Here is a 17,496-nt window from a genome sequence, read left to right as displayed (position 1 = left end):
TGTGGTAATGGAGGACATAAAGGGGCAAATGCTAGGTTTAATTAAGGGAAGGAAAATTCAAAGTATGACCTTAAGGTTTCTGCTTAAGGAGATCAAGGATAATTGGGAAGAGGAGCTGGTTAGTAAGAAAAGATAACATGTTCAGCACTAGAAAATGTGAGTTTAAGGGATGATCAGGATAGTAAAGCAGGGTTGATAGGAATTTGGGTTGGACAAAGATAACTTGGGAGGGTCATCCCTATGGGAATAGGGGTAGAATGAGGGGGAAGAGTAGACAAAATAAGATAGGTTAGCAGTCAGAAGAGTAGAAAAAGATGTAATTTCTATAGTCATGGAAGAAAAGTCTAGCTCTACTGCTTACTAGTTGTGTTCCTTAATATCTCTCTGCTGCAATTTCTTTATCATAAAAATGAGAAAAATAATAACAACAGTTCCCTACTTATTGGATTGTCATGGGATTAAAAGAGTTAACACATGAAAGCACTTGTATAGTAAGTGCTTTGTCAGCTTTAGCCAATGGAGGAGAGACTCCATATTGTCTCATTTCTACTGCACCTCCAATCCTCCTTTTCTCCACTTTTGTTTTCTAGCTCTCAGTGCCTAGAATAATGGTTGACACATTATGATTTTCAATAAATGATTACTAAAGAAACAAAAGAGGATGACTAATTAGAAAAGGTCAATGGAATAGGCAACTATCAATGTCTGCTTAACAGGAAGAGGAAAGTAAGATTATGGTTAACTAAAAAAGGAAGCAGAGGCAAGGGAGAGTTAAGCTCAAATAAGATATGTTTGGATACTGATGATTATTACTCATGTTTAACTTTTAGTCTAGACATTGAATTTTACATTATCTCCCTGTATCTTTTTATTTTCTCAATTATAAATGCAGCATTTCTTTTGGCTTGATTTTAGTAACATTACACCATAGGAAAGAATAGTTTTAAAATAACAATAGCTTGATTGGTTTTGGATGCTTTTCTTAATAGGAGAGTCATATGCTTAAACTGTCATGGAAGCAATTTTGTTTAGGTATCTGTATTTGTCTATATGTTCTTTATGGTTAACTGCTTACTATACTTTAAACATTACCACATTTAATAATCTATTATATAGCTACCATATTTGAATTTAACTATAACCTCCTTAAACCTTTTGATATTTGCTTCCTCACAGCATTTTTGTTTAAGTTCATACTTTTACTTTATTACCAATGGATATTCTTCTGGGATTCCTTTTATATAATTCATTTAGACTAGGGTATTTCTCATACCTGAGCAGGGATAGAAGTGAACAGGGTATTGAGGCAAATACTGCAGTTTGCTAGTGATAAGCGGGAACATCATTAAGATCTCAAATGGCAATAGCAATAGCTGCTTGAAGCACTGTAAGTTTAGCTTGTCAAGCAAATTATCTTGTACCCTGCGTGTTGAGGACTGCTGCTTCTTGTTCTAACCAGCAATGAAGCTAGTTATTAGTGAAGAAAGCTAGGTATACATAAAAGAAACACATTAAATCATTATTTTTTCCTCCAAGATTTAGGATGATTCAGAGTGAGAAAGTAAAAATTAGCTCAGACTAAGACTATAAATATCTGCCTGGCCATGAATTGGGCTGGTAGAACAAACAGATAAAACCATCTGCAAATACAACAGGAAATAATATTTCTTCTAAGGATATACTGAAGCTGTAAAGTATAATAACAACCCCCTTCTTTGAATGTTTACTTTCTAATTCATTGGAAAACTCTGATTCTAAAATCACATATTATAAAGAAACTTGCTACTTAAAATTTTATCGGTAAGAATGAAATAATACCCCACTCTCGCTTGGAGGATCTAAGTCACTTTGATACAGAGAAGCAGCCTCAATTTCCAATGTAGGTGTAAAGGCTTCATTTAAGGGGCTCCTGAATGCAACATTCCACATCTATAGTAACTTTGTAGTTTCCAAGAAATAGGATCCTGAGACTATTCTACAGTCCATATCTGATGCTGACCTCTTTACACATAGTCCTGCTTTGAGTCTATCAAAATACTGCTTCCTTTAAATTTCACTTAACCCCATCCTTGCCTAAAATTCTGTAAATTTGTCTTTTTCTTTGTTTCCTGAGACATTCCATGGTTCCTTTGCTGTTCAGTTTTTCTCAATGGAATGAGTCAAATAAATCTGACTTTGTCAGATTATAGTTCGACAGGTTTTCCCTGGTGGTGTTGAGCTGATTGGATTAGGACAAGGGGTCATCAAAACCTAGTAAAGGCTCATTCTAATGGAGTATAGGTCTCTGGGACAATAAAATGTGTAAGAAAAGTAGGATTCAGTAGCATGATGTTATGTGAACCAGAAATACCACAATGATGGCCCAGCAGTAATTTACCCACTACCCTAATCTGTGTGTGTGTGAGTACATGCATGTGTGTAATACTGTTCATCACCAAAAAGAACCATGGTTCCTTAAAATGTAGTTGATTCTACCACCTCGGACAGCAAAAAAAATCCAGATTGGCCTCGAACCTCTTGTTGTCAGGAAAAAAAAGTTTCAAAAACCTGATGCAGACTTTAAAATGGGGGCAGGCTTACAAGGACCATATTGGGACAATTTGAGTATCAAAAGGAGAATAATTAGAGAAGTAAGTTTAGAATATAATGATAGTTCAAAACGGAAAGAGGTAGTAAATAAATCATACAAAGTGGTAGCTGTAAAGCAAAAGAAGGAATATATGATAGAATATTTGTTAATTTTTAAAATTAATTTTCAATACATATATGAGCTTTCTGTGTACATACACAGCAGGGAACTGAATAACTTCCACAGGTGGAAACCACAAATTACAGGAAGAGGTGATTAGTCCAATGATCATATTTACAACCAGGTATAGGGAAGGTCCAGCACTGTTCCAAAATGAAATTAATCAACTGTCTTACTCTATAAAGTCATCTCTAGTCTCCTGGGAGCCCCTCCTAATATTAATATGATGCTAATAAGGCATGCAGAATTTTCCGGTGATGTTAGTAGATCAGATTTCTCTGATAATGACATGACAATGATATATAGCATTCAGCATTCAACCCTCTAAAAAAGACAATTTTGGGGAAATAGCATGCTACAGAAAGTATAGGCTGCTGGGCATCTCAAAATCTTGCATCCCCGTTTCTGTAAGGGCTGAAATATCTTTATAGTATTTTTAACCAATCCACATATCTTGAACATCGCTCATTTTGCCAATGAGCCATATTATTTCTAATATCGCTTGTGCTAATATCCCCTAGTGAAAGAGATTTAAGTACTCTAGTAGTGGTTAAAGTGCCTGTTGATACATCTAATAGTTTTGAGGCCCTTTTGTTGTCCGAAGATAATGCAGTTATAATGTCTGGCCAACTAAATATAATCAGTAACGATGCTGACGATATGGACACAGGCACAAGACTTCTTAACAATATGTAACAAATTACACTAATCTTAAACACATGGTAACAATGGAAGGTAACGAGCTAGGTGGAAGTTATAAAAGTTGCCGAAGTAGATTCTGTTACTTTACGAGTTCCATGAGCCTCTCCAACAGCGTCGACAGGAATAAATCCCTAAATCTAACCCCAAATCCTTATCAGCCGCCTGGTCATCTTTGTGCGGACTACAATTCCCAGAAGGCAACGCGCGGCACCCTGTCCCCGCTTCCTCGCCCAGCTGAAGTTGCAGTTTACACAACAGCTTCTTCGACCGACTGTCTGACCCTTGTCACCAAGGACTCGGATGTACAGGCCACCCCGCCCTGCATCCGGGTTCTTCCAACTCTGGGGCGTGGCCCGGATTCCTGAACCTAATTTTAGAGCTCGGCTAGGCTGGCAGCCAGTGGGCGGGCGGCGGGCGTGGCGCTCTAGGCCGAGCGGCTTCGTCTCTATGACCACTGGCGGTCCAGGGAGTCTTGCGGCCGGCGGGGGCGCGCGTCAGTTCCGCGCGGGGCTGGCGGGGAACCATGGCTGCCCCGAGAGGTGAGGCCGGGGTACCCGGGGGTGGGGAGTGCGCGGGGGGGCGGCGGCGCAGCCTCGGCGCCTGCGGGGCTCCGGGCCCAGGCTGAGGCGACGGGCTTCAGGAGTTGGTGTGGAGCCGCTCTCCGGCTGCGGGGCAGCCGGCCTCCCACTGCGGCTGCCTTCCCGCGGAGGACTGTGCGCAGGGCAGGTCGGCGGTCACTTGCCTCCACTAGCTGGTAGCGGGTGGGAACCCGCCTCTGCCGGGCTCGGGCTGCGTTGGACCCGGAGAGGGGCCTGGACACAGGTCCTGGGCTGGACCCGCATAACCCAGCGGGAGGCTGGACAGTTCTCCGTGCTTGGGCCACAGCGGCTTCGGTCTCATCTCTGCGTCCTGCCCTGCAGATGCTCAGAGACTGACAGGCATGCTCTAGGGGCAGAGCCCAGGCGGCGGCTGGTCCATACAATCGCCACTACCAACATCACTGGGGCACTATAACAGCACTGTAATCTAAAGAGAGAAAGCAGGCGTTAACAGAGTTCCTCCCGAGGAAAATGCTGTATGTGGTTAGAAAGGACACATTGATAATTGGGGTGGAAGGTGAGATCCACAACCCCCCTCCCGGGAATGGCACATTTGGGTAATAATATTTGGTGACTAATTGCCATTTAAAGAGGGTGAGTCTAATTAACTTCGCAGCATCACTTTTGTTTTGCCAAGCGGTGTATATAAGTTGGGACCAGAGATGAATGCTTGGACTGTAGAGCAGTAGCTAGGTGAGGTTGGGTGACACCCGGATTCTTTCTCCGCCCTTCCGCAATAGAGCACTTAGCTTCACCTTTAGATAAATGCTGAACAAATATTTAAGGAATATCTTTTTGCATGAATGCCAGATCATTTTCCTCGTTGAGGAGCCAACATTTATGATCAGGCCTTGCCCAAAGGCATTGTCTGTAGTTGCATATGCCACTCCTTATGTATTCTCCCATTTCAGCAAGTCCAACTTTAAGAGACTTTTTGTAACAACACAGGACATAAAGGAAAAAAGAATTGTTTTGATAACTAACATAGAATGGAGATAGCAAAATTACAGAAGTCAAACCATTACCTGAAATAGCTGAAATTTACAGGTTTAGGCTTATTGCTAGGACATATTTGTTGTGCCTTGGTTGTGTCACAAGTCTTATATGACCAATAGAAATGTATAATCCTAACAAAATTGCAGCTTTCATAGCTCACTGATATTCACAAAGAATTTATCTGGGACTTCACGAATTTCCAAGTTTTCAGGTATTACAAATAATGTCCCCCATAAAATATAGTAAAATATAACTTCAAACTGTAAGTTTCTTTTGGGGGACATTTTCCAGACAGAAACAAATACGTGGGAGCGAATGGGAATTTTATAAGAAGCAGAGAAAAATGCAGGTTTAAGATGTGACTGCCAGTTGAGTTGTGGGCTAGGTTTATAGTTGGACCATGAGTAACTTTGGGCATGAGTTGAATTCTTGGCAAAATTGAAAGCAGTTACATATTGTGGATTTTTGATATTGCCCTGAAAAAATTGAATTTTTTTTTTTCTTTTGAGACAGTCTCACTCTCTTGCCTGGGCTAGAGTGCCATGGCATCAGCCTAGCTCACAGCAACCTCAAATTCCTGGGCTCAAGCAATCCTCCTGCCTCAGCCTCCTGGGTAGCTGGGACTACAAGCACATGCCACCATGCCTGGCTAACTTTTTCTATTTTTAGTTTGGCTAGTTTCTTTCTATTTTTAGTAGAGATGGAGTCTCATTCTTGCTCAGGCTGGTCTCGAACTCCTGAGCTCAAGCAATCCTCCTGCCTTGGCCTTCCAGAGTGCTAGGCTTATAGGCATGAGCCATTGAGCCCGGCCTAATAACTGAAATTTTATACTGGAAAATTTGTGGAGTGAAGAAGAAATAAATATTTTGATCTAATATTAAACTAAAATGTCAGAGAAAATCAAGGTTAAAAACATTCAGTATGTTTTCAAATTTGAAATGTGTTTTAAAAATGATATTCTGTATAAAAGTCTAATATGTTTTGCAAATATCTAAACTTATTTCATTATTCTTACACTTAGATCAGTAGTTATTTTCAAGCATATAAGTTCCCATGTAATCACTATGCAAATAGGTATTTTTTTCAAGTTGCTGACAAAATAATATTATAGGTTAGAGTATGTTTGTAGACCATAAATATTTGGCTTAGTGTTTAAATATTCATTTTGTTGTTTTTGGAATCAGGAACCTATAAAATAGCTAAAAACAAGGTAGGTTTTAGGTTGGTAGTCCTAACCTCTTATTTATGAAGATGTTAGTAATTTAGGACATGGATTGGCAAACTTTTTCTGTAAAGCGCTGGATGGTCTTTTGTCATAACTGCTCAACTCTGCTGTTGTAGGGGAAAAAGTAGCCCAATTTGGAAACCAATTATCATGGCTATGTTCTCATAAAACTTTATTCATGGACACTAAAATTTGAATTTCTTATAATTTTCATATCACAAAATGTTATTTAAAACTTTTTTCCAGCTATTTAAAAGTGTAAAACCATTCTGAACTCATAAAATCGAGGGACGAGTGTCCCTTATAAAAAGGAGGGACAAGTGTAGCTTGCTGACCCCTGATCGAGAAAATGGGAAGTGCTTTCTCCTGTACTGACTAATTAAAAGGTTATTGCTGGCTATTTTTTTTTTAGACAGAGTCTCGTTCTGCTCTGTCACCCTGGGTAGAGTACAGTGGTGTCATTGTAGCTGACTGTAACCTCAAACTTCTGGGCTCAAGCACTCATCTTGCCTCAGCTTCCCCAGTAGCTGGAACTACAGGCTCGAACCACGACACCTGGCTAATTTTTCTCTTTTTTTCAGAGACGAGAGTCTCACTCATGCTCAGGCTGGTCTCCAACTCCTGAGCTCAAACAATCCGCCAGCCTCGGTCTCCCAGAGTGCTAGGCTTACAGGTGTGAGCCACTGCACCCAGCGTGTTTTTTTTGTTTGTTTGTTTTTTGAGACAGGGTCTCACTCTGTCACCATGGCTAGAGTGCGGACTAAAGTGCAGTGGTGTCATCATAGCTTGCTGCAACCTCCAACTCTTGGGCCCAAGTGATCCTCCTGTAACTGCCTAAACTTTCTTTCCAAAAGCTCTGAGGAGCCAAAAAGCAATGTTTATGTAAGAGGAAGTGAAAGAGATCACTACAATACTTCCTTTGTTCTAAGACTGTCCTACACAAGGAAAAATGTATGACTCCAAAAATAAATAGCAGCCAGGTGTGGTGGAATTCACTCAGCCACATTTGTATATTTCCTATATTTTAAATTTTATAGAGCTGTGTTGTTAATATTCTTTTTTGTGTAAGGAACTGTTTTTCTATAATGCAATGAAATGAGAGGCCAGGTGTAATTTGTTTTCTATTATGGTAAAGTTCTATGTTAAGTCCCATTTTTATTACTCAATTATTTCTTTTGTTTTCTTTCTGCTGTCTTTAAATTAGAATATACATTGCAGCAATTGCTTTCATTCTGCTTTCCTGCTTTGCATTTACAAGTTGGTAATCATAAAGATATTTAAAATATGCAATTTATAACATACTAGATTCAGTATGCCACATAGTTTTGCAATTGGGGCACTCCTCAGGAACAAAATCTATGCCTAACTCGTTGATATTTAAAGTCAGATGTGGTTTTGGGATAGGTGTGTTTGTGTTCATGTGATTGGAAAGTATTGTTTTGAAACAAATTTTTAAATGTCATGGGTTTTAAAACATTCTGTGCTTGAAATTGGAAAGTATTTTTGGGTTGTAACTAGTTGATTAACTTTTATCTGCATAATATTGTCTACTAAATAACATCTTTGTTGCACATATTTTCCAGAAAGTGTCAGTTTATTATTCAAGTTATACTGCTTGGCAGTGATGACCCTGATGGCCGCAGCTTATACCATAGCTTTAAGATACACAAGAACATCAGACAAAGAACTCTACTTTTCAACCACAGCCGTGTGTATCACAGAAGTTATAAAGTTATTGCTAAGTGTGGGAATTTTAGCTAAGTGAGTATAAATACTTTTAGTGTGTTAAATTATTGTTTTTCTACTCAGTTAAGGTGTTTTCTTTATTAGAAAACTCAGGCTATGTCTTTATATGTGTTTAATTGCTCTAGAGCAGTATTTCTCAACAAGGAGTGATTCTGTCCCCCAGGAGATTTTTTGGTTGTTACAACCTGGGGGGTGCTACTAGCATCTAGTGGATAGAGGCCAAGGATGCTGCTAAACATCCTACAAAGCACAGGATAGGCCCCACAACAAAGAATTATCTAGCCCCAAATGTCAGTAATGCTGAGGCTGAAGAACCCTGCTCTAGAGCGGCGCTTGGCAAACTATGTCCTATGGGCCAAATCCAGCTTGCTGTCTGGTTTTGTTGCAACAGAGATTGAATGGTTCACAGACCCTAAAATATTTAATCCTTACAGAAAAAAAATTGCTCACCTCTGTTTTAGAGGAATATAATAACAAACATTTCTTTAGTGTTTCCTGTGCTAAGTGCTAGGTATTGTGCTAAGTGCTTTTAATGAATTTTCTCATTTAGTCTGTATGCATTTTTGAGGTAAGTATTATAATTACCCAATTTTATCACTATAGCATCTGAGATTCCTCACTGTTAATATGTGGCAGCACAGGGCTTTGAATCAGGAATATCATATAAGAATTGTTTTACCTAAGGATGCAATATAAGAGAGGGTTAAGAATAGGGGCTTTGTAGTGAGACAGACATCATTTTTAATCCTACACTGGGATAATGGCTTTATACATGTTTCTTAACCTGTCTAAGCTTTAGTTTCTAAATTTTTTTAATTGGAGAAAATATTACGGGGTGGCAAAAATTAAATACAATCCTGTAAGTAAATTACTTGGAGAAAGATTTATGAGATGGGGACCCATTTGAGTCATTGGGGCAGGTAAGAATTCATACAGGTTTCAAGATGTGTGTTGGAGAGAGGGGAAGCAGAGAGGAATAGTGTATGTGTAGGCTTTTACCTAGAAACAGACAAAGTGACATTTAAATATTTCAGGATTCATTTAACAAATATTTATTGAATAGATCCTGTGTGACAGTTTTCATATTAGGTCCTGGATATATAGGTGTGAATGAAATAGATATAGTCTTAGGTTACTTGGAGCTTAGGTTTAGTGGAAGAGACAGCAAATGAACCAGCAAACACACACGTGATTTCAAATGATCATGTGAAAAAGAATACTCTAAAAATGGTTTGGGGAGGGAGAAAAGAACAGAAAAATAACTTGAGTTTGGATGGTAAAAAGTTTTCATATATTTGAGTTTAAAATTTATCTTGTAGACAGAGATACTGTGGCATCCTAACTTGCAAGTAGGATAAAGTTTTAGACCCTTCATAGTTTCTTATTTAACAAGATTAATTTTTCTGGAAATTTGACTTTTATTGTGAAATTCTTTATTCTGGATGATATCAGATAAATGAGAGGTGTATAGTGTTCTAACTCTTCTTCAACTATTCAATATTATGGGTATGGTCAGTTGTTTTGTGGAAACTTTTTTGGAAATTATATCAAAATAAAAGCATAAACATTTCTGAAAATTCACCAAGCAAGTCAAATAATGGTGTTAAAATACAACAGTGTGTAAAAACCGAACTGTACTTTGTCATCATCATCATTGATGTGTCTGTCACCAGCATATTAAAGAGGCCAGGATCTTGTTCTTTTGTGAACATTTATTCTCAGAGTAAGTACACAAAGACCAGAGAACAGTCAGGAAAAAGTAAACAATTATGATGTGCAAAATTTTGGTGGTTGGCTTTTGACATTATATACCTAGCAAGAATTTGTGAAGAAGAATCATTTAAAGCACAAGGAGTTTCTAGGTGGAAAAAACACTGGAAAAAAAATAATAAAACATTAAAGAAGTAAAGTATATTTGAAACTACTGAATTTTATGAGTGAATATTAATTTTTATGGAGAAATATATTAGAAAATCATCATGCTTATTTGAAATACATTGGTAGAAACTGAATTGAATACCTGATATTCATACATGAAAAACATTTAATTTCTTGGAACAAAGGGTTTACTTTTAAGAGAGTATCTATGAAAATGTTAATTATTGGGATGGCAAAAGAGTGAAAACTAAAGAATTATTTCAAACTCTGAGGTCACAGATTGATAGCTGCAAAATGAAATGTTATTGCAATTGTTTCAGCTTCTTCATCAATATGTGATGAGGCAATTGATAATGAAATAAAAAGCCCAGCTGTCATTTGGGAAAGGTATCCAGTGAAAGTATTGAAAATTAGTTCTAGATCTAAAAAAACAACTGGCTTATAATAATTTACCTGAAGCAGATAGAATATGAAAAAGATGAAGAAAATACATGGCCAGACTGTGATTGGGTCACTAGGAATGATTTGGATGGTTAAAAGTTGAAGCAAATGAAAGAGCCTAGAACTTTATAATGGTCTTTTAGATTTAGTGGTGTGAGGTTTACAACAAAGTAAAAGATTTTTCCAGATACTCTCAATGCTGTCATTTCTTTATAAACATTTTAAAATTGGTAATAAAAATAATATCAAAGGCAAACAGGATGTTATGATGTTAAAAAAAAATACCAGGTTGGGCTGGGCAAGGTGTCTCACATTTGTAATCCCAGCGCTTTGGAAGACCGAGGCAGGAGGACTGCTTGAGGTCAGGAGTTTGAGACCAGCCTAGGCAACATAGTGAGACTCTGTCTCTACAAAAAATTTAAAAAAAAATTAGCTGGCATGGTGGTGTGTGCCTGTAGTCCTAGCTACTTGGGAAGCTGAGGCAGGAGGATCACTTAAGCCCAGGAGTTTGAGGTTACAGTGAGCTGCGATCCTGCCACTGCATTCCAGCCTGGGTCACAGAGCAAGACCCTGTCTCTCCAAACAAACAGAACCCCCAAACCATAGGTTGGATGTTATTTGCTGTGATAGAGAGACTTCTATATATCAGAAAATACTTGTTACTAAAAAATTATACGAGATGATTTGTTATGCACAAAGGAAACCAAAATTGATTAATATGTTTGAATTTATATTTGCTTTGAAAATTCTTTCCCATATAATGTTAAAATAATTCTTCCTTCAGAGCTAAAAAAGAATGAAATTAGATTTTTTTCTTTGTTTTCAAAGTAGAGAAAGACTTTATTATCTGAGAGAGAGGATGACAATTTCAGGATATTACTGGAGAATGTGGAATAATTATATTAGAAACAACTAAAGATTTAGAACTTGAATAACCTTTTCTTCAGAGAAGAAAAACTTTCCTTTTGATGATTAAAATAGTATATGTCTCCCATATTCCCAGGAGAATATTATAAAGTTAATATAAAAATTAAATAACAATTACTAAATTTTGATTTGAATTTTTTGGAGAATGACTAAAGGAAAATGAAAAATAAAAACCTGGAACTACTGTTTAAATGGAAAAAAAACTATTAAATGAAGTAAAAGCTTCTGTCTTTTTGGCCATTTTTTACCCTATAAAGTACAATAACTTTATAGAATCGATACAAACATTATACTAGAACTTCAATTTTATCTGAACTATGCAAAGCTTAACTTCATTATAGGCTAATCAGTTTGGCTGTTATTTTCTTTAGTGTGGTCTCTACAGTAATGCTCTTTACTCAGTAATATATTTATTTAGTCTTGGCTAATCATTAAAGTAAGTATATATTTTATATGGGGGTGGGAGATGGGGGCAGAGACTCAGCAAAGTAGCGCCAGAAATTCTCTGTGTTTTGGTTATAATTAAGGTTCACTTATAGAGAAACATATTACTGCTATATCCGAATAATGTTTTATTCCTTCCAAACATTTTAAACATATAGTCATGCTAAGTCTGTTTCAAGGTATTGTTAATAAAATGTAATGAGACCGTCAAGTTCATTCATTTATTTAGCAAGTATTTATTAAACCCCAATGATGTACTCAACACTGTCCTAGAGTTTACACTAGAGCAGTGCCAACTAAAAAGGCATAGTTCTGCACTCATGGAGCTTATGGTCTACTGGAGAACCAAATAGTAAAATTAATAGTCAATTGGTGGTGTTATGAAGGAAAAGTAGGGGGAGCTATAAACACATTTAATAGAGGGCCTCCATTTGGATTAGCAGGTTTCCTCTCTGAGGAAGTTACATTTAAACCTAGATTTGAAGGTTGAATAGAAGTTAGGTAAGAAAAGAGTAGAGAGAAGACAAAGAGAACAGTGTGTTTGAAATCCCTGAGGCAGAAATGTTCTTGACTATTAAACAACAAGTAAGCACGCCTAGAATGTCATAACATGAGGGAGGACTGGTGCTGAGATGAAGCAGGAGAGGTCACTAGGATATGAGGGGTAATCTTATGAGCCTGTTAAGGATTTTGGATTTGATCTCGAGTGCATTAGGAAGTCATTGAGCAGTTTAAATCAAGGACTAACATGGCAACCCATTTTAAGAGTCACTTTGACCCCTTTGAGAAGAATAGATTGGAAGAGGTAGAAGTACAGTGTATAAATTGGAAGTAGGGAAACTTACTAGAGGCAAGAGATAATAGCGTAGGATGACAGCACAGGCAATGAAGAGAAGTTAATAGATAGAAGAGAAGTTAATAGATAGAAGAGAAGTTAATAGAGTCATGCTCTGGAGGCAAAATCTATAGGATTAGTGATGGGTTTGGATACATATTATAGAATCAGTTCTGGTTATTCACAGTAGTTACATTCTATAAAATCACCACCAACACTGAGTTAGTGAATACTGAACCATTGCTCCTAGGGGAAATAGAGGATTCTGTGAACCTCTGGTCATGACGTTTTTGTTATACATGACCCTGTTTTACATGTGTTTCAGTCTAAAGACAACTTATTGAATATATATTATTGATTATCATCGAGCTCATGGCCATCAGCACTGCAACTCATGCCCGTACAAATCTTATCTGTCATATGCATTTTCTGCGTAATGTACATCATAGCCTTCTTACCCTTAGGAACACCAGACGGTACTTCAGCCCTACAGGGCTGAGGGACCATTTTAAACAGCAAAATCACCAGCAGAATCATCAGAAAGCACAAAAATGTGAGAAATTGTCACTAAATAGAACGCCTTTGTTTACAATATGAAGCCTGAAACAAGAAGGCAGAGCAGTTATCATGTTCAGCCTCAGATGGGGATGTGTGTTGGGTGAATCAAATTTTTTACAGCTATTTGCATGACTGTAAAAATGTTGCAAGTATTGATTTGGGGGTTACAAATTTTAGTGAGTAGGAGAATTCACACGTACAGGCTGTGAATAATGAGGATCAATTAGAGTAGGTGATGGGAAGGTAGGTATCAAAAAGCCAATCTGTTTCCTTGTGTAAACAGCTGGGCAGATAGAGTTATTTATTTTTTCTGAGACAAGAAGATAAAACAGATTTGGTGGGGAGAAGATATCAACAGTTTGATTTTGGGTAGGTATAATGTAAGTTTTTAATGCCTTGAGATATCCAAATGTGTATGGAGAGTAAGCAATTGGATTAAATGGGTCTGGAACTCAGAAGTGAGGTCTGGACTAGAAACATAAATCTGGGAGTTCTTAACACATAAAAGTACATAATCTTATGGAATTAGAAGAGATTGTTGAAGGATAGTGATCATGTAAAAGTATTCTTATTTGCAATGTCATTTAACTCCCTATACCTTAAAGACTACTGTTTTCTATACAGGATAACTAGAAACTGTAGAACTAATATAAAAAGGGGTACATTGTAGGTATAAATGGAAAAAAAGCCAAACTCTGTAAAATTTTAAAGGGATTTATTATGAGACAAATTTGAGGACCGTGACCTGGAGCCACGCCCAAGAAGCCTTGAGCTGTGGACTCTGTGGATGGGTTATGGTTTGGTTTATACATTTCAGGGAGACAGGGATTACAGATAAAGTCATAAATCAATATGTGGAAGACATACATTGGTTTGACCAGAAAAGGTGAGCCATCTCAAAGCAGAGGCTTACAGATTATAGGTGGGTATAAAGATTCTTTGACTTGGAATTGGTTAAAGACATGAAGCTTTGCCTAGAGGCTTGGAATGTTTTAAGAAAAGGAGGCCTGTTAATCTGAGATAAGCCATAGGACATGTATTTGTTGTGTAAATTGAGGACCTGTAGGTTTGTCTTGGATACCCTTAGGCCTGTTAATGGGTTACAAAGGATGGCTCCTAGAAGGAGGGGCATGATGAGGCATGTCTGACTGCCCTCCTCAGGGCAGGCAGTTTAGTTTTAGGATATCCCCTTGGCCAAGAGGGGATCCATTCTGTCAGCTGGTGGTGGGTGTACTGCCATAGAAACAGAGAGACACCAAAACAATGTGGCTTTATTGTGTGCTCCCAGAGGAGGTTTGCGGGTCCCAAGAGAGGGGGGCCCGAGAAGTCATGTCCGTTTGGAGGGGGTGCAGGCCTTTATATTGTTTGGGGTGGGCTAGGGACTTCTGGCGGGAAGAGCTGGGGATTTTCCATTGTGACCTTTGGTGATCATTGAGAAATAGGAGAGCTGGTGGTATTTGCAGAATCCAGGAGCCAAAACTTTCTTATCCAGGTGGACATCTAGGTGTGGTTGTTCTTAGCAGGGCCCGGTCTTGTGAGCCTTTTCTTTTTGATTTAGGGAGAGAAGAGGGGCCGGCCACCAGCCTTACAGTGTGGGGAGGAGCCTTACGGTTTTATTTTAGTTCACATAGGTGTGATCTGTTTAGAGATGGAAGTCACCTTGCTTAAGAAATAACTAGAGTCTTTCTGGCCTAAGGCAGTGCCCTAGACCTTTGTAAGAGTTGAATTAAGCAGGCTAGGGCAAGTATAACTTCAATCAAGTGTGCAAATTTGGTAAATTAGAATCTTCATGTCCTAAGAATTTAAGCAGAGGCAGTTGTAGCTCCAGCAATAGTTCCTGGTGAACCTTTGGAGATCTGGCATGTAGTCAAATTCATCTTTTGTTTGAGAAAACTTTGAGCCTAGAAAGGGACTAATTAGTGTAATCTCTAACTAGCAATTTGACCTGACCAAATGGGTCAGTGAGGTTCCAGACTCATGTTTTAAATGAAAGTGAGGTTCCAGACTCATATCTCTTTCAGGATTTGAGGTGGTAGAGGGTTTCTGTAACTAGGGAATCCTATCTGGACAGGACCCATGATGGCAGTCTAGGTCAAAGGGCTGAAATGCTATTATCTTTGGTTCTTTCTCTTCCCTTTTATGCCTTCCCTGAGGTAGTAGTAGAGGGGTTGCATGCCTTGAATCATGTGTATCCTAACATTCACACTAGTGTATGTATGGTAAAACCTTTGTGGGCTGAAGGGTATAACTGTCTTCCTAAAACACTGGAAGACAAGAGGGCTAATTCCAATCCCAAATCTTTTCTTTGCTCTAGTCATTTGCTGTGGTTTGGGGTTTGTTTCCCCTACCAAAACTCATGTTGAAGTTTTATCTCCAGAGTGGTGTGGCAGTGTTGGGGGATGGGGCCTACTGGGAAGTGTCTGGGCTACGGGGGTGGATCCCTCATGAATGGCTTGGTGCTGTTCTTGTGGTGGTGAGTTCTGGCTTTCAAGAGACTAGATTAGTTCTTCTAAGAATGGATTAGTTCCAGGTTGTTATAAAGCCAGGATGCCCCTCAGGTTTCGTTATCTTTGCACATGCCTCTTCCCCTTGGCCCTTCTCTGCTATGCGACATAGCAAGAAAGCCCTCACAGGAAGCCAGGGATGTGCCCTTGAACTTCTCAGCCTGCAGAACTGTGAGCTAAATAAACCTCTTTTCTTTATAAATTACCCAGTCTCAGGTATTTTTTTGTATAGCAACACAGAACAGACTAAGACAATATTTATTAGAAGAGAATTAATTAAAAATTATAAATACAATTTACTTAAAATTTTTAGAATATTTAACTTCTTAGAAGAAATATATTGGGAGGCTGAGGCAGGAGGATTGCTTGAGCCCAGGAGTTTGAGGTTGCTGTGAGCTAGGCTGATGCCACGGCACTCACTCTAGCCTGGGCAACAAAGCGAGACTCTGTCTCAAAAAAAAGAAGAAATATAGAAGTGAAGAGACCTGATATATATTGGCACAACGAAGATGATGGATTTCATTTTTATTCAGAAAAAAAGTAAAGTCACATTTCTTTCAGGGTGTGGCAAAAGAACAGAGAGCAGAGATGCATACCTTGGTTTGGTCTCCAAGAAAACTGGGCAATAAATAGGAGGACACCATTTAAAATATGTTATTGCTATAAGTTACATTTGCCATAAAAAAAAACAAAGAATAATGCCTCTTTTGGGGACTGTTGTGAAAAATGCATTTTCGAAAACCTGAAGGGCAGATACCTCCTTTTCTTTAGAAACCAAGTAACTATCCTCTATAGAATACCAACTGTTAATCATTGTCAAAATGTGTTATATAAAGTGCCAGCCATCCTCCTTTAAGATTGCAGCAACTAAATTTGTTGCCTTCAGTCATTCAGGGTTGTTGCTATTAAGACTGGCAGGCTGCCAGAGAGTGACAGTGTAAGGAAACATTCTTTCATGTCCTGCCTTAGAAACAGGTGAGGGAAACATGCAGGTAAATACAGCAAATTTTCATTTCATTCTTCTGCATGTTCAATGCTTATCCAAAATTCTTAGGACCAGAAGTGCTTTAGATTTCAGAATTTTTTGGATTTTGGAATATTTGCATTAATATTGAGTTGAGCATCCCAAACCTAAAAAATCTGAGATCTGAAATACTCAAGAGCATTTCCTTTTAGCATCATGTCAGCATTCAAAAAGTTGCAGATTTTGGTGCATTTTGGATTTCAAAGTTTGGATTTGGGATGCTCAACCTGTATCTCCATTTTATCGGTAGCTGTTATTTCCTCTTCTGTGATAAGAAATCTTAGGCTGAGGGAAGTTTTAATTTGCCAAAGATACCTACAAAGTAATTGGCACTGATAGGATTAGAAGACAAGTTTCTTATCTCTAATTTTCAAATTATGAGTCTTTCAGAACAATGAAATAATTGAGCAGTTTTTTGATTAATATTGTTAGATGTTTACGTAGTTTCCAATAATTTTATTTTTTGTTTTTTCTCTTAAACATTTTGTCTCCAAGTGTAAACTTTTTACTGTGTATTTTATGTTTTTTTTTCTGTCTTTTGTTTATTTTGTTTTATTTTTTTTACCATGTATTTTAATTTGGGCTGCTACAATAAAATACAGACTGGATGGCTTCAGCAACAAACATTTATTCCTCTCAGTTCTGGAGCCTGGAAAGTCCAAGAACAAGAGGCCAGTAGATTAGGTGTCTGGTGAGGACCCTCTTCCTACTTTGCTGACAGCTGCCTTTTTGATGTGTTTTCAACTAATGGAGAAAGAGAGAACTATGACCTCTTCCTCTTCTTATAAGGCACTAATCCCATCATGGAGACTCCACTCCAATGACCTCACCTAAACCTAAGACCCTCCTCCAAATACTATCACATCGG

General features: G+C 38.2%; 1 protein-coding gene across 4 annotated transcripts in view; it reads left to right on the top strand.

The window, feature by feature from the left end:
* The first annotated feature begins 3,736 nt into the window (after positions 1-3,736).
* The window catches only part of SLC35A1 (solute carrier family 35 member A1), a 33,991-nt gene continuing 20,231 nt past the window's right edge, over positions 3,737-17,496 (top strand). For 2 of the 4 annotated variants that reach the window (XM_076003122.1, XM_012750896.3), the window contains exon 1: positions 3,737-3,990. In XM_076003122.1, the coding sequence (XP_075859237.1) occupies positions 3,752-3,990 (239 nt within the window). In that variant the 5' untranslated portion in view covers positions 3,737-3,751. Of the gene's footprint in view, positions 3,991-7,854; positions 8,033-17,496 lie in introns of those variants that run through there. The other 2 variants (XM_012750897.2, XM_012750898.2) reach the window with 2 other exon arrangements.

This window comes from Microcebus murinus, chromosome 5 (assembly GCF_040939455.1).
Source record: "Microcebus murinus isolate Inina chromosome 5, M.murinus_Inina_mat1.0, whole genome shotgun sequence".
In the NCBI taxonomy this organism is placed as follows: Eukaryota; Metazoa; Chordata; class Mammalia; order Primates; family Cheirogaleidae; genus Microcebus; species Microcebus murinus.
The sequence above is the reverse complement of the archived record's forward strand: the minus strand, read 5'-3'. Positions and strand labels throughout refer to the sequence as shown.